The sequence below is a fragment of the Leptonychotes weddellii genome, chromosome 13 (genome assembly GCF_054177405.1).
Source record: "Leptonychotes weddellii isolate Sample4059 chromosome 13, ASM5417740v2, whole genome shotgun sequence".
Lineage (NCBI taxonomy): Eukaryota > Metazoa > Chordata > Mammalia > Carnivora > Phocidae > Leptonychotes > Leptonychotes weddellii.
The window spans coordinates 42,984,785-43,005,415 of NC_138381.1; the positions used below are offsets into that span (position 1 = coordinate 42,984,785).

The window sequence follows — 20,631 nt, forward strand, 5'->3', positions numbered from 1 at the left end:
GTGGCTAAGTTGGTTGAGCTTCTAACTCTTGATTTCGGCTCAGGTCATGATCTCAGGGTGGTGAGTTCAAGTCGTGTCAGCTCCATTCTCCGTGGGGAGTCTGCTTGGGATTCTCTTTCCCCCTCTGCCCTTCCCTTCATGCTTGCTTGCTCTCTCTCTCTCAATAAATAATCTTAAAAAAAATAAAACCAGCATACATGATAAGATACTGATACAAAGTTACACATATGTGCATGTGTACCTGTGCCTAAAGATATTAGAAAGATACACTTATATCTATCAACTTGGAGGGGTGTCCTTGATATATTTAGTGAAAAAACATTTTGATCTGTAGGGTAATATTTCAGTAAAAGAATATATACTTGGGTATGCATGTTTGTGCAAAGAGGAGAGTATGGAAGGGAGCCCTCCAGGCTGTTATATTAGTATTAGAGGTGGAAAGAGATGACTGGCTTATTCATCCATGGATTGTTTCAGTTGGTATATAACATATTATTTTATATTTGAAAAATGAACCACATTTCTCATTATGTTTACTTTCACTTGGTAGGTAAATGCTTGAGATAATCTTTGTTCTAGGTTATGCTGGTTTTGATATAGAACTTGAACTTCTGAAAATTTAAGACTATAAAACTTTATGAATTAAGGAATTTACCATTTTTTCTGCAGTGATTATTAATAGAATGGTGAAGTGTTTTTATCTTGTCCATAGAGAAAATATTGAAAGATAGCTATTTAAGTTTCAAATATAGATTATGATCTAACGTGTATAACTTCCCCAGACTTGGTTTGGCAAGTTATACTATAAACAGAATCAGAAGACCAGTGATAGATTTGAAAAAAGTTTTCTGCAATGTAGGTGGTGAGTAAAATATTTATAATAACAGAAAGCTCATACAAATTGAGAAGCTAATTTAGTGAGATGATATCACCAATGACTATGAATGTTTTTACCTTAATATGTGTGTACTTTATAAAAATAACAAAGAATTTTGAAAATTCTTGAAGACTGAGGTACAGGTAAGAGACTGAGACTTGGTGCCCCGAGGCTTGAATTGTCCCAGGCACCACTCTATTCTCACTACAGATCTAGCTGCCAAGTAAGGTGAATGTACAGCTGCGTAGTCTGGGCTGGGAGGTCTGTCCCAGGTTGTGCAAGTAGGCTGTGGCAAGAGTGTGCGTTGTGGCCCTGGTTTGAGTCCCACAATTCTTTTATATTCTCTGTGAAAAAGAGCCCGCACCCAAGGATAACGCTATTTCAGTAGAGTACACACATGCCCGTGCACAGACCCTGTGTGGCTCACGGGTCTGCATGGAAGAAGCAAACCTGAAAATCATGAAACACCTGACATCTTCCAGCCACAGCTTCATTTTATAATCTTTTTCTACTTTTTTCAAAGAGTCTCCGTGAGTTAGGACACCTGGGTGGCTCAGTCGGTTAAGCGTCTGCCTTCGGCTCAGGTCAGGATCCCAGGGTCCTGGAATCCAGTCCCGCTTGGGGCTTCCTGCTCTGCAGGGAACTTGCTTCTCCCTCTGCCTGCAGCTCCCCCTGCTTGTGCGCTCGCTCGCTCTCCCTCCCTCTCTCTGTCTCTGTCTCTCTCTGACAAGCAAGTAAATAAAATCTTTAAAAAAAAAAAAAAAAAGGTGTCTCCGTGAGCAGAGTGTTCTGTGTTTCCTGGAGTTATGCCAGGGAGCAAGAGTAGGAGGCAGTGGGCCTGGTGTCCGGCAGGTAGACCTGCAGGATGTGTGCAGTTCACGGGAATTTGAGGGGCTCTGTCAGGCTGAGCCTCCCATATAGTTTCTGCCATCTAAAACTACCTTAAAGATTTGGGGGATAGTGATCTCCTGAACTTGAACAACCTTTTTTCAGAATAAGGGGGATTCTAATTCTAGCACAGCATTTGTTAGTCACACTTCGTGAACTAATTTGGTTCAGTTTGGGGTCTGTCCTCAGCTCTGGGTAGGGGGAATAATGGCCGGGTTACACACTGAGCCGTTTGCATCACACAGATAAAACAACTGTGGTGGGACTTTTCACTCAAAACCACTTATTGTGTTGTTGTGCAGATCGTCGTAATGTCATCTGTATGCTTGAAAATAGAACCAGGACATATCATTCTCAGTCCCTGGTACAGGGTGTTTTCTCTCTGTGTGAAGAAAAAAAGGAAGCATAGAATTCAGGATATAATGACTCTCAGACAAACTCCAAGGGAAGAGAATAATCGATCTATGGTTTCAGCCTAAAAATTCTGATAGCTACTCTCCTCTGTTATTACTTCTGCTTGGAGTAATACCTCCTTCATCCAGTATCAATAGGGATTTTTTTTTTTTTTTTTTTTTTTTTTGGTCCTGGTGGGGGTAGTGAAATTTTTAAATATAGAAAAATATCCTTTATATATCTCTACAGTATATATTTAAAACTTTAAAAAGTTTTAAATCTGCTACCTAATTATTAAAAAATTTGATTCCCTCTGCTTCTTTAAATAATACTGTAGAATATTTAGCATTTTCTTAATGATTAGATTGTGGACTATCTCTCACTGATTTAGACTCCTGTATTTGAGTGATTTTTGGTTCTTCCCCCAGGCTTAGAGCAGTACTATCCTTATGTTTTCAGAAGCAATCACAGAAATCCAGTGTGTCCAGTAGCAGCCACTAGCCACTCATGGTTTTTGAGCACTTGAAATGGGGCTGCTGTGAGTGGGACATGGAGTTTTTAGTCTTAATCTTAGTTAATATAAGTTTAAATTATAAAAATGAAGCTAAGGTATTTTTTCATTAACTGCCATTTTACTGTTTTGATAAAGTTAGACTTTAACTGTTGAAAACTGAGCTAAATTGAGATATGCTCTAAGTGTAAAGTACACATTGGATTTTAAAAACTTAAGATGGGAATAAATGTAAAGTACCTCAATTTTTTATATTCATTACATGTCGACATGCAAATATTTTGGGTATATTGTGCTAAATACAATATATTTTTAATACAATATTGCCTGTATTCATTATTCTGTCCATTAGATCTCTACAGCTTATTTACTACTCATTGCAGGTTTGTACCCTTAAACACCATCACTGGTGTTACACCTGTAACTCTTTGTTACAGGTTTCCTGTGTTTTTAGATTCCGTATGTAAGTGGTACCATACAGTACTTGTCTTTCTCTGACTTACCTTACTTAGCATAATCTACTCAAAGTCCATCTGCATTGCGAATTAGCAATATCTTCCTTTCTTGTGACTGAGTTTCCTCCATTGTGTATATGTACCACATCTTTTTTATCCATTCATCCACTGATGGACATTTGGGTTGTTTCTACATCTTGGCTTTTGTAAATAAAACTGCACTAAACATGGAAGTGCATGTATCTTATCAAAATCCTGTTTTCATTTCCTTTGGGGATATATCCCGAAGTGGAATTGCTGGATCATATGGTAGATCTATTTTTTATTTTTTGAGGAACTTCCATATTGTTTTCCATAGTGATTGGACCAATTTACATTCCCACCAACAATGTATAAGGGTTCCCTTTTCACCACATTCTCACCAGCACCTGTTGTCTTTTGTTTTCTTGATGATAGCCATTCTAACAGGTGTGAGGTGATAGCTCGTTGTGGCTTTGATTTGCATTTCCCTGATTAGTGATGTTGAGCATTTTTTTCATTTGCTCATTTTGATTTGGAGAAATGTCTATTTAGTTCTGCCTATTTTTTTTTAAAGATTTTATTTATTTATTCAACAGAGAGAGACACAGCGAGAGAGGGGACACAAGCAGGGGGAGTGGGAGAGGGAGAAGCAGGCTTCCTGCCGAGCAGGGAGCCCGATATGGGACTCGATCCCAGGACCCTGGGATCATGACCTGAGCTGAAGGCAGACGCTTAACGACTGAGCCACCCAGGCACCCTAGTTCTGCCTATTTTTTAATCAGATTTCTTTTTGTTACTAAGTTGACTGAGTTCTTTATATATTTTGGACATTAACTCCTTATCTAATACATGATTTGTAGAATTTTTCTTTTGTAGGTTGTCTATTCATTTTGTTGTTTCTTTTGCTGTGCAGATCTTTGAGTTTGATATTAGTCCCATTTGTTGTTGTTTTTTTCTTTTGTGCTTTTGACATCCCACCCCTCAAATGATTGCCAAGACCAATATTGATGAGCTGCTTCCCCATATTTTCTTTTAGGAGTTATGGTACCAGGTCTTATGTTTAAGTCTTTGATCCATTTCTTAGTTAATTTTTGTGAGTGGTGTGATATTGGGGTCCAGTGTCACTGTTCTGCATGTGTGTCTCCAGTTTTTCTTAGCACCATTTTTTGAAGAGACTGTCCTTTCTCCATTGATTATTCTTGGCTTTCCTGTTGAATAGTAGTTGACCAGTATGCTGGGGTTTAATTGTAGACTTCCAATTCTGTTCCATTGGTCGATGTGTCCATTTTTAGACACATGTTAGCTGTGGTAGCTATGTTAATATTAGCTGTGAGTTTGTCACACATGGCTTTCTGTTCTTTTTTTTTAAGGTTTTATTCATTTATTTGACAGAGCAAAAGCAGGGGCAGTGGCAGGCAGAGAGAGAGGGATGCCGAACTCGATCCCAGGACACTGGGATCATGACCTGAGCTGAAGGCAGATGCTTAACTGACTGAGCCACCCAGGCACCCCGGGTGCCCCAGGCTTTCTGTTCTGTTCCATTGGTCTGTGTGTCTATTTTTGTGCCAGTACCATACTGTTTTTTATTACTATGGCTTTATAATGTAGTTTGAAACCCAGAAGCATGATACCTCTGGCTTTGTTCTTTTTTCTTAGTATTGCTTTAGACTATCCAGGATCTTCTGTGGTCCTACACAAATTTTAGGATTGTTTCTTCTGTTTCTGTGAAGAATGTCTGATTTTTTTTTTTTTTTAGATTTTATTTATTTGACAGAGAGAGACACAGCGAGAGAGGGAACACAAGCAGGGAGAGTGGGAGGGGGAGAACCAGGCCTCCTGCGGAGCGGGGAGCCCGATGTGGGGCTCGATCCCAGGACCCCGGGACTGTGACCTGAGCCGAAGGCAGACACCCAACGACTGAGCCACCCAGGCACCCCAAATGTCTTTGATTTTTTGATGGGGATTACATGGAATCTGTAGATTGCCTGGGGTAGTGTGGGCATATTAATAGTATTCTTTTGATCCATGAACATGGATGTCTTGCCATTTGTTTGTGACTTTGACTTCTTTCAGCAAAGTTTTGTAGTTTTTATTGTACGGATTTTTCACATCCTTGGTTAAGTTTCTTAGGTATTGTTTTTGATGCTGTTGTGAATAGGATGGTTTTATTTCTTTTTCAGTTGCTTCATCATTAGTGTAAAGTAATGTAATTGATTTGTCTGTTGATTTTTGCATCTTGCCACTTTACTGAAATTGTTGATTAATTCCAACAGGTGTGTGTGTGTGTTTACTGATTCTTTGGGGTTTTCTATACTGATCTTCCTCAATTTACAATGGAGTTACATCCCGATAAACCCATCATAAGTTGAAAATATCATAAGTCAAAAATGCATTTAATATACCTGACCTACCCAACATCATAGCTTAGCCTAGCCTACCTTAACCATGCTCAGAATGTTACATTAGCCTACAGTTAGGCAAAAACCATCTAATACAAAGCCTGTTTTATAATAAAGTGTTGAATATCTCCCGTAATTTATTGAATACTGTACTGCGAGGGAAAAACAGAATGGTTGTATGGGTGCAGAATAGTTCTAAGTGTATTGGTTATTTACCCTTGTGATCGTGTGGCTGACTAGGGGCTGCAGCTCCCACTGCCTGGCATCATGAGAGAGTATCATACATGTTGTTAGCCCAGGAAAGGATCTGAATTCAAAATTTGAAGTATGGTTTCTACTGAATGCATATCACTTTCACACCATCGTAGTGGATGCCTTTTATTTTTTTGCCTTGCCTAAATTGGTCCAGCTAGGATTTCCATTATTGTATTAAATATGAGTGGTGAGGGTAGGCATCCTTGCCTTGTTCCTGATCTTAGAGGAAACGTTTTCAGTTTCCTTTCAGTGAGTATAATGTTAGCTGTGAGTTTGTCAGACCTGCCTTTATTATGTTGAGCTGTGTTCCTTCCATACCCAATCTGTTAAGGGTTTTTAATCATGAAAGGATGAATTTTGTCAAATGCTTTTTCTGCATCTATTGAGATGGTCCTGTGATATTTATCTTTCATTTTTATTGATGCTTTGTTTTACATTTATTAATTTGTGTATGTTGAACTATACTCACATCCCAGGGATAAATCCCACTTGGTCATGGAGTGTAATCTTTTAATGTGTTCTTCAATTCGGTTTGCTAATATTTTGTTGAGAATTTTTGCATCTGTACTCATCAGGGATATTGGTTGATAGTTTTCTTGTGGTGTCCTTATCTGGTTTAGTATCATAGTAATGCTAGCTTTGCAGAATAAGTTTGGAAATGTTTCTTCCTTCTTGATATTTCCTAAGAGTTTGAGGAGGGTTGGTGCTAATTTTCCTTTAAATGTTTGGTAGATTCTTCAGTGAAACTGTCTGGTCCTGGAGTTTTCTGTGTTGGGAGTTTGTTTGTGTTTGTTTGTTTGTTTGTTTTAAATTACTGGTTCAATCTCTTTCCTCCTTAATTGGTCTGTTCAGATTTTGTATTTCTTTTTCATTCACAGTCTTGATAGATTAGGTGTTCTGGAAATCTATTCTAGGTTATATAGTTTGTTGGCATATAACTGTTCATAGTAGTCTTTTGTAATTCTGTGTATTCTATAGTATCAGTTGTAATGTCTTTTTTTCATTTCTAATTTTGGGGTTTTTTTTTTTCCTTACTCTAGCTAAAGTTTTGTCAATCTTGTTTATAATTTTGAAGAACCAGATCTTAGTTTCATTTATCCTTTCTATTGTTTTTCTGCTATTTTATTTATTTATAGTTTGATCCTCATTATTTCCTTCCTTCTATTTTGGGCTTAATTTGTTCTTTTTCTAGTTCCTTGAGGTATAAAGTTAGGTTGTTTATTTGAGATCTAATTTCTTAACATAATGCATTTATTGCTATTAATTTTCCTCTCAGACCTGCTTTGTTGCATCCCACAGTTCTTGATATATTGTGTTTTCATTTGCATTAGTTTCGAGATAATTTTTTATTTCCCTTTTGGTTTCTTTTTTGACCCATTGGTTGTTTAGAACAGTGTTTAGTTTCCACATATTTGAATATCTACTCACTTCCTCTTATTGATTACTAATTTCATGCATTGTGATCAGAGAAGATAATTGGTGTGACTTCAGTCTTCTTGAGTTTGCTAAGATTTGTGACCTATCACATGATCTATCCTGGAGAATGTTCCATGTGCACTTGAGAAGAATGTGTATTCTGCTACTGTTAGATAGAATGTTCTGTATGTGTCTATTAAGTCCATCTATCCTAAGGTGCATTGTGATTTCGTTGTTCTTTGGATAATCTACCCATTGCTGATACTGGATACTGACTTCTTCTATGGTTACTGTATTGTTCTTAATTCATTCCTTAAGATCTATTTTTTTAAGATCTTATTTATGCGAGAGAGAGAGAGAGCGAGCGACCATGCTCAAGCAGGGTGAGGGGCAGAGCGAGAGGCAGAAGCCCTCTCCATGCCCAGCAGGAAGCCTGATGCGGGGCTCAGTCCCAGGACCCTGAGATCATGACCTGAGCTGAAGGCAAATGCTTAACCAACTGAGCCACCCAGGCCCCCCCCCCCCCGCTTAAGATCTATTATCAGTTGCTTAATAGATGTTCAGTGCTGAGGTGTTCATACTATATATTTATGATTGTCATATCTTCTTGATGTATTGACCCCCCCCCCTTATCATTATATGACCTTCTTTGTCTCTTAGAACCCTTTTTGGCTTGAAATCTATGTTGCCTGATACAAGTATAGTTACAAACTTTTTTTTTCTTTTTTGGCTTGCAGTGTCATCATCCATTCTTTCATGCTGAGCCTATGTGTGTCTTTAGAGCTCCTATTAGGCAGCACATAGTTGGCTCTTGTGTGTGTGTGTTTTAAGATTTACTAATTTATTTTAGAGAACACGTGCACAAGCGGTGGGTGGGGAGGTTGCAGGGAGGGGCGAGACAGAATCTCAGACACCACCCCCCCCCAGCCCAGTGTGGAGTGCAGAGCCTGGTGTGGGGCTTGATCTCATGGCCCAAGAGCATGACCTGAGCAGAAACCAAGAGTGGACACTCAACCAAGTGAGCCACCCAGGTGCATGGCTCTTGTTTTTCTTAATCCACCCAGTTACTCTTCCTTTTGATTGGTGAGTTCAATCCATTTACATTTAGGGTGATTATTGTTATGTAAGGACTAACTACTGCCATTTTATCTTTGCCTTCTGGTTATTTTATCTCTCCATTGTTTCTTTTTCCTTCTATTTCTACCTTTGTAAGTTTGTGGTTTTCCATGGTGATTTGCTCAGTCTCTCCCTTTTTTTATGTTTTGTGTCTCTGCTCTAGATTTTTGCTTTGTGGTAACCATGAGGTTTACATAAAACATCTCATAGATAGATAAAGTAGTCCTTTTCCTGCTGATAGCACTCTGTCTTCATTCCCCTACAAAGGTTTTATCCTTTGTTGTTACAAATTATCTCTTTTTATGCTATGACTTTGTTACCAAGTTGTAGTAGCTATAGTTACTTTCAATGCTCTTTTCCTTTATGCTCTAATAGGAGTTTAATACAGTATTCTAAAAAAAGAGTTACAGTATTATTACTTGCCTGGTTAATCAGATTGAATTTTGTGTACTTTCATCTTTTGTTTCTTCGCTTGAAGAGTTCCCTCCAACATTTCTGTTAAGGCAGGTCTAGTGGTGGTGAACTCTTTTAGCTTTTGTTTGTCAGGGAAAGCTTTGGTTTCTCCTTCATATCTAAAAGATAGCTTTGCCAGGTAGAGTATTAAGTATTTTCAATATGTCATTCCTCTCTCTCCTGGCCTGTAGAGTTTCTGCTGAGAACTCTGCTAATAGCCTACTGGGGGACCTTGGTAGGTTACTGTATATTTTTTCCTGGGTGCCTTTAAAATTCCTTCTTTATTATTGACTTTTTTTAAAAGATTGATTGATTGATTTGAAAGAGAGAGAGAGCACAGAGAGGGAGAGGGAGAAGCAGGCTCCCTGTGGAGTGGGGAGCCTGATGCAGGGCTTGATCCAAGGACCTTGGGATCATGACCCGAGCCAAAGGCAGATGCTTAACCAACTGAACCACCCAGGCACCCCTATTACTGACTTTTGACAATTTTAATATAATGTGTCTTGGAGAAGGTCTTTTTGCCTTGAGACAGTAGGGTGTTCTGTTAGCTTTGTAGACTTATGTATCCAGTTGCTTTCCCAGGTTTGGGAAGGTCTCAGCTATTATTTAAATGCATTCTCTGTTCCCTTCTCCCTCTCTTTCCTTCTGAGATACCCATTATTCTCTTGTTGGCATTTCTGATGGAGTGAGATAGTTCTCATAGGGTGTCTTCACTTTTTTAAAATCTTCCGTCTGTTCCACCTGAATCATTTCTATATTTCTGTCCTCAAGCTTGCTAATCCTCTCTTCCATATGATCTGCTCTGTTTCCAGCACATTCTGATGCATTTTTCATCTCATTTATTGAGTTCTTCAGCTCCACAATTTATTTCTTTTTTAGAATTTCAGTCTCTCTGATAAAGCACTTCTGTTCATTAATTTTATTCCTGTGATCACCATATTGCCATTTGGAGTTTTCTTATAGCTCATTGAATTTCATCATAACTGCTATTTTAAATTATCAGTTAGACTGCAATATTCCATGTCTTTGGGTTCCATAGCTGGAGAATTGTCATTATCTTTTTGTGATACTGCATTACAGTGATTTTTCTTGGTGTTGGATGAGAAGTGCCTCCTCCACATTTGAAGGCTTTGTTTACTTCGATTCTAACAGTTCAGCAGGCTGGTAGATGGGGGTTTTCCTTTTGTTTTCCAGAAGATGGGGCTATAGCACAACTTTTTGATTTTTGTTACCAGAGCTAAGGGTTGGGAGCATGAAAAAAAGCAAAGAGTGGTGGTAAAGTGGGAGGGAGGTATGTACTTAGCACTTGGGGCTTTGGGTATACCCATGGCCAGGTGGGGGGATCTTCAAGTGGGAAGGGTTCCAGAGGTTTGTGGGCCAGCCTCTTGTGGCAGAGAACAGGAGATGCTTTCCTTCAGTTCTCTTTGCCTATTTCCCTTTCCTTCCCTTCCTCCAGCCACTGGGGTCTCTTCTCAGGGAGCCTCGTTCCTCCAGTTGCAGCGCCTGTTGCCAGTCCAACCCCCACCCGCTGCCTTACCCCGCCCCCTCCTCTGCCAGAAAGGTGGTGCCGGCTCACTGCGGGCCGCCGCTGCCAGCTCCCCTGCCTGTGCCCACCCGCTCTAGGTACACAGATGGTGGATTTCTCGGGCACCCTGCTATGCTGTGCAGAGGCGCTGTGGGGTTCCCCCCCTCCCAGGGTATGTATGTCCAATTAGTTGTAAATCAGAGGGGAGAGAAGAGGAATGACTCACAGCACCATGATGCTGACATCATTCCCAAATAAAATATATTATTAAAATGGATTTATCTTGTTCTCTTTCCTTTTTTAATGTAGCCCCTGCAAAATTTAAACTTGTATATGAAGCTTCATATTTCTGTGGGAGGTTTCTCAACTTTAGCACCACTAATATTTAGAGCTGGATAATTCTTTGTGTGGGGATCCAGCTTGTTCCCTAGAGCATGTTTAGTGACATCCCTGGCCTAGCTATTCTACATCAGCTTCCCCCCTAGTGCAGGAATGCCTTTCTGGGCCATGACAGAAAGGGATTCAGCCTCTGTTTGAAACCTTCACTCAATAAGAATGTCTTCTTTATCATTTTTGGAATTAATTGTAAGACCTTTATATCAACATCCTATAACTTCTACCAGTGGTTCTAGTCTTAATCACTTGAGTAGCACAGATTAAACCAAATTCTTTATGAAAAAGTTAATGCACGTTAACAGGCCTTATACATTCTAAAGTTCATTCAACAATTACTTAAACTCCTCCTTTGTGTTCGCACTGTCCTAGACAACAGGGATAAGCAGATGAAACATGAGTTCTTGGGGGACTTGCATACCATCCTGGGGGATGTAGCTAATACTCAAGAGCCTACAGTAGTATGTCATGGGTTGATCAGGGCTGCGAAGAATATCAAAGCAGGCAAAGGTGCGTAGGGAATGCTCTTGTTGGGAGGGAAGGGGTGTGGGGGTGCTATTACTCCTGGCCCTGTCCTCTAATACCCCAAGACCTCTGTCATGCCTACTGTTCCCCAGACCTCCAGTTTCTTTTGTTTCTTCTGGAATGCATATTGCCTTCATCCATTGCTTATAAATGTTTTCTGGACACCTTTGCCTAGCTTCTGATAATTCTTCCTGAGTGGAGGTGTCAAGGCTCCTTTTAAAAGTGGCACATGGAGCTGAATCCTGGCTCTGGTCTGATCATTGCAGAGTTGTCCTTAGGAATGTTCTAGCTGCTGTTCTCCTTTTGGCAATCTGAGATTGCACCTGCCTTTTTGGCAGCCTCATCGTGCTGTTGACTCAGATTACAGTCAACAACCCCGAGGTCTTGTACTGTGTTACAGCTTCCACATTGTATACTGGTCCTGAAGGCCAGTGTTTCTCTTGCTGCTTTTGATCAGCTTATTGCACACGGTGTGATCTGAAGGAGTTCGTTTCTGCGTGTCTTCCACAAGAAATACCTGGGCTCTGTGATGGCTCATTACCTTTCACAATCCCTTTTACCTCTGCTTTCTGGTTGTGTTCTAGAGTAGATAATGTTGCAGATAATCCAGCCTCCAGATGAATGAGTAACTACTACAGTTTCATAAAACATCATGAGATACGTGGATAAAAATGAATGTGGAATATTTCCAGGTGGGATTCTTGGCTGGCAATCCTGTAATGATTTCTAAATTGAAAATTAAAAAAAAAAAAAAAAAAAAAAGCCTTGGATGTCTTTTATCTTCTTGCTTCCAGAATATTTCTTATTCTTCTTGCCTTTAATCCAAATAGTAATACATACCTGTACACTCAATGTAAGCGTTGGTTGGGAGGAATTACAGCCCCTCTTTCCGTCTTCGCAAAGCTTATTTCAGGCTCAAGCTTCTAGCATCTGTTCCATTTCTGGCTTTTTCGTAGACAAAAGATAGAAAATATAGTTGACCCCTGAACGGTATACCTCCCAGGGAGTAGAAAACCCATGTGTAATTTTTGACCCCTCAAAAACTTAACTGCTAACAGCTTACTGTTGACTGGAAGCCTTACCAATAACATAAACCATCAATTAACACGTATTTTGTGTGTCATAGGTATTTTATACAATATCTTACAATAAAGTGAGCTAAAAAAGCAAATGTTATTTAGAAAATCATAAGGAAGAGAAAATACATATACTGTACTGTGCTGTATTTATAAAAAACCCACATATGAGTGGACTGGTGCAGTTCAAACACATGTTGTTCGGGGGTCAACTGTACACATCTCTCAAACTGCATTGTACATGCAAATGGTAGATAATGGCAGGGAGTCTGTCCCTCGGTTCCCTTGTGCATGTCACAGAGATTCATAGTCCTGGATTGTGGAGAATGTGATTTAAATACCATCTGTGGCTACTTATCCAGCAGACTGGTTAAATGACAAATCTGCCAAATGAACAGTGTGTGTTTCTAAAGAAGAAAAAGATATCAGAAGAATTTACCATGGAGGATTTAAAAATATTATTTATTTGAAAACCGTATTAACTTCTATAACTCAAATTAATTAGTTTATAGAGTAAAAGTTCTTTAGAAGATAATTATTTTGCTTACTATTTTCTTTAGTATTTTAGTTGCATAGGTATATTTTAAATGGCAACTGCTAAGCCAACATCCCTTGCCATAACCTAAGATAACCAAAAAGAATGTACTATCTTAACAGCATTTCAGAAAGTTGGTCTGGGCTCCTCTCACTGGTCCCCCTGGTAGTGCTGTGATTGTGATTTGTGCAAGTGGGGTCGTCTTCTGGCCAGCCAGACCTGGCTTCAGGATGCCTGAGCCCCTGACGGGCTGCTTATCCAGGCCACAGACCCTTTGCCACGGACGTCCACCATCCTTCTGGCTGCCTCCAAACCCCTGCAGAGGCTTTGAAGATGCTCCTTCTGTAGATGCCAAATTTTATTCAATGTCCGTGTCTTTGGGGAAGTGCTGATGTATAATGCCAGGCCTAAATTTTGCTCTGGCTTTGTAGTTCGTTTGCATTTTTCCATTTAGTTTCTTAAAAACCTTACACTAGGCCCTGTGATGGCATTTTGTTTACACTATTTAGCAGCTAGAGTAAAAATAGGAGGATCAAGATAAGGATAGCTGTGTCGTGAACCCAACGACAGAGTTATCTTCGATGCGCCGGCACATCGAAGAGGGCACACAGACCTCTGAGGAGGTGCAGACAGCTGGACACCAACGGGAAGGACCTGGGATCACTAGGATCAGAATGACACCGAAGGCATAGGGCCAGGGGATCTGCTGTGACACTTTTCAAGGACCAGCATAGCGGTGATCAGGGGTGCAACCCCAGACGGACCCTGTCTGTCTACAGCCGAGAACATTTTTATGGTGTCTATACGCCTGTGCCTGTGGTGGTCAGTTAACGGTGATAGCTTTTCTTTCCTGGTGTCAGTGGCGTTAAAATTAACTGCTTGTTTTTCTTTTCTTCTTTCAGAACAAGCTTGCCTTCCCCTATGTTTTCCAGAAATGACTTCAGCATCTGGAGCATCCTGAGAAAATGTATTGGAATGGTAAATTAACTCTCCTTTTCATAATATAACATTAAGTGGTATACGTTTCCCTGTATATTCTTTGGAAGGGAATCTTCATGTTGGCATAAACGTGATGTACGACAAAGTTTATGGAAACGTGTGAGAATCAGAAATTGGGAAAAGTCTTAGGTCTGCCTGACAGAATTTGAACCACTCTTTATGCCATTTAATAGGATTTTAATGTGAATTTTCACTCTAAAAAAAATTGGATAAGAAGATGCTCTTTGCCTACAGTCATGCCACCTTTGTATTTCCCTGTAAAATTACCCAGAAATTCTTTCAGAAAGCACAGATTCACCAAAGTGTAGAAGGTAGTAATTTCATGTACATTTCTTTATATGAGCTAGTTGTTTTGTACTTTGAGTTTTAAGTGTGATGTATTAGATACTTAGAATGTGTCTCTCCTTAGCTGTGCAGGTAGATTTGATTTGGGGGCAGGCAGCAAATGGCAAAGTTTACTATTCCATAAATCCTTAGGTTCTCTTTAAAACAGTAGTCCACAGCACCACCCTGACATCAGTTAGGCTAGAATTCTGAGTAAAGTTATCTTAATTCTTCCAGCACAACCTTTGACCAACTAGAATGATGAAAAGTTTGAAACACGTGAGTCCTAAGCTGCTAAAGAATCTGCCTGGACATTACCTTTTGTAATTTTGTAATTTAATGTGCATCCTGGGACTCCTCCAAGAACTTTCCCTGCACCAAGAAGTATAGTCAGTTTCTTTTCGTTCTGTGCTTGAAATCCTTGCAACTTGTGATGTGCCCAGTTTGGCGTTTTACTAAGGTCCCTGTTCTCTGCATGGGGTTATTTCATCTGAGACTTTCCAAGTGTGACTTCCAAGAAGCGATTTAATCCCAGAAACATTCATTTTAAACAAGTATTTTCTGATTCTACTATGTGGAGAGTAATTCAGCTAAGCTCTACAGCCAGATAATGGGATTTATCCCAGCCTTGCTACTTCCTGTCTGTGAGATCCCAGGGAAGCTATCTTGCCACCCTGGATAGGGTTTCCTCCTGTGTAAAGTTAGGAGACTAATTTGTACCTAATAGGTGTATTGAGAGATAAATAACATAACTTATGTAAAGTGCCTAGGAAGTCCCTGGTTTAGCATAATGCTCAATATTATTAGCAGCAGTTAATCCCATTTGAGAATCAGAGCACCTGCCTCTAATCCTATTTTGATTATATTAAGAATCATCAGGACAAACCAAATGTATATATTCTCAAGTAAGATGTTAATTATACATATTACTGTCTTTGGATCTGAAATTTTCCAGACAAAAAATTAGTATTTGTATTCTACAGAGTCAAGTATTTCTCAAATCCTTAGTAAACATATTTACCATTATGATTTATATGCAAATAGGCATATATGTGTGTTTAAAATTAAACCCAGTTTCACAAAAGGAATATTCATCATTATAACAAATGATATTTCCCATTATGTTAAATTAATGCTGATTCCAACTCACCGTATTGATTACACAGTCTCTAAGGAATGAAACTCTCCCTACAGAATCGGTACCACATCTGTCAAAGACTATTGGGTCAGCAGAATTTGTATGCAAACGTCAGATGTGGTTGAGTCTTTTTGGACATCATGGAAAATAAGTTTTCTGTATTTGTCCAGCTTGAGTCTGTCTGCTACCATCTCCTTTCTCACAAGTGTCAGATTGAGTGGTGAGGTCATGAATTTGTTCAGGCTAGTGACCGGACGGAGGTTGTCTAGTTTATATCTAAAGCAAGCATTCTGTCTAGATGGAGAATAACCATTCTTTTAAGAGACAGGACACAATGTTCTGTTGGATCCTACCTGTCACACTTTGAAAGATACTCTATTTCTCTAGAAGAATGGTTTTACTTTTATTTTTTAGGTGCAGAACTATTTGTAAATAAAGATTCTCTATTGAGTTTTTAAGATAACCATTCTTAGAGGAACATTTATTAATGTGGATTGAAAGGAAATTAGTGTTTGGAAGCACTGTTCTTTGGGCACTGTCATAGGCTCCCCCTCTCATACGCAGTAGAAACAATCAAAAGGTTTAAGTGTTGGCCAACAATAGAGATTTAAAGTACAATGTATCTTGAGAGAGAAATGCAAGTATCATTGCTAGAATAAATTTTCAAAGTAATTTTTGGTATAGACTCCTCCAACATCGGCCTCCTTCCACCTTCCAAAAGAAAATAGTCCAAAACTTAAAAAATGTAATATCTAAAGCTTTTTTGCACTGAAGTTCAAAGCGAAGAAATTTTTTAAAATCCTGCATTGCATTTCTGTGATTCTGTTACACTTAATCCATACACTTGAATTCCTTTCTCTATGGGTAAATCTCAGTTACAAAAGCCATGTACATTTCTTTCAGCCAAGTCTTCCCCAGAGCTTCACATTCCCAGTTTCTCAATTTTATAATAATAAATCTTAAAAGTAGCAGAGGATATTTGGTATCAAACCATAGCTGTTCATGATGTCTCTGTCAAGCTGAGGAGCATACCAAATGAGAGTAGAGAGTGTGAGCATCTGCACTGAACTAGGGTCCAGTCCCAACTTTTTAAAAAAAGAATGCCTCTTACGATGATACAGTTTTACGGTATAGTGTCATTATTACAGGACATGGTTTTGGGGTGCCTGGCCGGCTCAGTCGGTGGAGCATGCAACTCTTGATATCTTGGGTTGTGAGTTCGAGCCCCACTTTGGGTGTAGAGATTATGTAAAAATAAAAATCTTTAAAACAAAAAACATAATACCTAACTTTTATGAACTCATGAGAGATGCTTATCTGTCAGGTATGGTCTAGGTATAATTTGTCTTAATCAGGAAAGAAAGGCAAAGTATCTTCTCCAGACATTTGCCGTCCTGGACTGCCATGCCCTGCAGCGCCTTCCCCAGCCAGGCTTGCTTTGACCCCATCCTCCACTTCCACATACAGACACATTTTGCTTTGCTTCTTTCTAAAAAGAATATGGAGACTTATATTTGCAAAACTTAATGACATCCTTCCTTTTTTCTTCCAGTCTGTTTTGGACAGGATTATGTTACCAAATGTTGGATTTTACTACATGAAATGAATACTTTACATGACTGATATTTAATTCTAAATCTCTCTGTGATTGAAGCTTTTATAAAACAGATTCTCAGCTCAGAATTAATACTGATACTGGTTAGAGGTTTGAAAGCTTTCTTACTCCCATTGCCCTTTTGTTGAAGGGCTTGAATCTCATAATCCCATTGTCCTGTGCTTCCCCTGTTTTTTTCCTCCTCTTCTCTCCCATCCCTTTAGGATTTCTCAGTGGGACTTACCCAGGGGCTAGGTCATGGGTGTTCACACTTAGTGACTTTTGGAACCAGGGCCAGCACCAGGATGAGGCAAATGAGGTAGGTAGGCACAAAGTGGAGTAGGCATTTGTGCTCATGGCTTTGCAGGTGCCAACCCTGTGTTTGCTAAATATCCTGGAGTCCTAGAATATTAGTATTGGATTATTATCAGAGATGAAAAAGTTCTGATGTATTTATAAAAACTGACCTTTTAAAGTGAAAATGTTATATCACTCTTAAAAATGTCCAGTGGAACCAAATACCGTGGAAATTTGAATGCAAGAGTAATCTCTTCGTTAAGAGTTGAAAAGTTGGGCACCTGGGTGGCTCAGTCGTTGGGTGTCTGCCTTCAGCTCAGGTCATGATCCCAGGGTCCTGGGATCGAGCCCCGCATCGGGCTCCCTGCTCAGCGGAGAGCCTGCTTCTCCCTCTCCCACCCCGTCTGCTTGTGTTCCCTCTCTCACTGTGACTCTCTCTGTCAATAAATAAAATATTTAAAAAAAAAAAAAAGTTGAAAAGTTTATAGTTCCATTTGCTCCTTTAACTCATATTTCCATTCTATATTTCTTATGGAATATTATCCTTAACTTTTTTTTTTTTAAGATTTTATTTATTTATTTGACAAAAATACATACAAAAATAAAAATTTGACAGCATATATCCTGTGAGCATAAGATTTTGAGAATAAAAGTTTCTGTGCATCAATGTATTCTTACAAGTATTAATATATGAGTGATCAAAATAACAAGCATTGCAAAATTTTTGAAAATATTAACATAAAAGGTAAAATGTTATTCATAAAATGGATTTTTTCAGTTGGGTTTAGATATCTGAGAATGTCCCCTATTGCTAGAATGTGACAGGATTTTTAGTAATGATTGTTATTTTTTAATAGATTCAAGAATTAAACCTTGCTCATATTAATAGGCAGATGGGAGTAGGAGTTTGGTGTTTTGTTTTGTTTTTTTTTAACATCTAGCAATATCATTCAGTTTAGTTCTTTGACCCTTTCCCAACTGTGTACCAAAATTCAGATAACATATATTACCAAAAATATTTTTTTATGATCCATAAGTTGACAACTCAATTAGGACTTCTTCAGTGTTACTAAAAACAGAACTTTAAAAAACTTTAACTTGTGGAAGATCTTGTTAGCCTCCATTGGAGTCCTAGGTGTCTTGGTCTCTGGGAAATGTAAATGTAGCCAGAGCTTTCCCAGGATTGCAGTTCTTGCTTCACGAAGCTCTTTCCTCTCACTCACCTATACCTTGTAATAGTGAGAAGGGTGTGAGAAAATGGAAATATTTTTCACTGAAACACACCTGTGTTGCTATAGTAACTTTTGATAAAATGCTTTTATCTTACCATGAGCTTTAAAATGTTTCCCTCAAAACCACCGATTCAGCTCATTCATTTGATGCAGGGTGCCTGCCACACAACCACAGAGCCAGACCATAGTCAGACACGCCTCACGGCAGCGGTCAGGAGTGTGATGTTACTTTGGGGATCAGATAAACATGTTAGTATATGTCACTGTGGCACTTGTCCCATTCTTGAATTCTGAATCTAAGATCAGTACAGACCTAGATAAAATGTGGAGCTTTGCCACAGCTGCTACATTATAAACACTGCCTTGAGAGACGGGGAACAGAAACAGCAAAGTAGTAAACAAAACCTAGCATCTTTACCACCTCACTTTGCAGTGATCTGAAGTCAGAATACCCCAATATGGGAGAAGTGGCTAGAAGTCCCGATTTCTAATGTCAGGTCTTTGCCTTAACCGAAACAGAGAAAGTCCTGGAGCCCTCCTTCAGATTAGTGAATGGGGCCTCAGTTAAAAGAGGCTTCACTGATTCCAGTACTGTACTTCTAACCCTCCCTTCATTTGGCGCCCTGCAGAGTTTTACATTTCAAAGCAAGAATACTATACTATGATTCAGTATGGTGTGAGTTGTTCCCCCCCCCTCCGCCCCCCCACGCACAGCCCACTCCCCACCTCCACCCCTCATCGCAGAAGGGTAGTTGGAAAGGGGAAGTGGGAAAAGAGAAACAGCATGACATCCAGTGCAGGTGTCTGCTTGGGCCTGCCAGTTATTAGGTAAGAGTGCCTGTGGAGGCTGAGCGTCTGGAAACTGGCCCCCTTAAAGCAGCCCCGCCCACGTGGCTACTAGACAGTCTTTGTGACTGCACCTCGAGTGAATACAGCCTGAAGACTGAGATCCAGTCCCGGCTTCAGCCAGTGCGTCTGTCATCCCTCCACACTCCTGTCTAGTAGTTGTCCAGCCAAGTCTGGAAAGACTCAGCTACTAGACAGGAAGAATGGGAAAGGAATATCTGTTTACCTTTTTCCTCATGCTTTTCTTGTCTTTTTCTTTGTTTTTACCATTGGTTTGCACCAAGGTGTGCAAAGTGTGGTTCAGTTCATACACAAACACACACCCCTCTCCTGCTCCATAGTTCCTTCATTTCTGGCTGGGTTACCTTCCACTCGTTCCCCTGTTGTGTTCCCCTTGCGCTGGTCTGTGAGAGCTGAGGAACAGTGCTGTAACCAACAGTGAAAGGCATGAGGGCAGCAGGCTTTTTTCAAACTGCTCATCCAGATGGTCCCACGAGGGCTGTCTTGTGAGTTCTTCGTGTGACTGCTTTGGGCATAATCAGTGGTATTCAGACAGCAAGAACCTCTCATGCAAGATAAACTGGTAGATGGTAGACATCTTATGGAATGAGGGGACTGAGCAGCAGAAGATGTGAAAAAGACCTTTGACCCTCCAAAGCCCTTAGATGTAAGAAGGATGAATTTTTACACCCTTGGTAGCTATGGGAGGTGTGCAGGGGTTGGGCGGGGGAGGGGGGGGTGGCGGTTGTGGAGGAAGGATCCAGTACCAGCTTCATCTTGCAGAAGGCACATCCAAGGAACAGAGCCAGGACTGCCGCTAGCACTTGACCATCACTGAAGAGTCTAGAAACCCACTTAGTGCTTGGGTAACACTCCTGGGTGAGGGCTCTGCCTGCAAGCTGGCTGCTTGGGCAAATGAGCAGACAGATTTAGCCTAAGACCTAAGTTAAGTTTCTCTGGGTAACCCAGGTCTTAAATATTTGCACATTTGGGTGTTACAGTGTTAGACTTTACATATATAAAATATTTTTCCATTTTAGTTGGGATCAAACTTGGCCTTGCCTTCAGGTTGTTTATGTAGTGCTCAAGTGATGAAGCAGCCTTCTCTCTCTCTCTTTTAATTCTCAGTTTGTCAGCGGATGAGAAATTGCAATTAAGAGTTTCTTCAGTTTCATCATTGGTTGCTATTAATTTGCATGGATAAATTTAAACTTTGTTTTTAGCTGAGTCACAGGGTGGAACTGCCTGGCATAAATACTTAATTTTTCCAGCTGACTGATGCTCCCAGTGATAAAAGTAGTCCAGCTAATGTTTCTTCCTGAAACTTGACCCTCATAATGTGCATTGTTTCTTTTTCTGCTAC

The 20,631-nt window shown here is 39.8% G+C and overlaps 1 protein-coding gene across 1 annotated transcript in view; it reads left to right on the forward strand.

Moving 5' to 3' along the window:
• LOC102747589 (oxysterol-binding protein-related protein 1) overlaps positions 1 to 20,631 on the forward strand; it is a 70,694-nt gene that overhangs the window by 24,974 nt on the left and 25,089 nt on the right. The window contains exon 2 of the mRNA XM_081801476.1: positions 13,741 to 13,816. Within this exon, the coding sequence (XP_081657602.1) occupies positions 13,741 to 13,816 (76 nt within the window). The remainder of the gene's footprint in view (positions 1 to 13,740; positions 13,817 to 20,631) is intronic.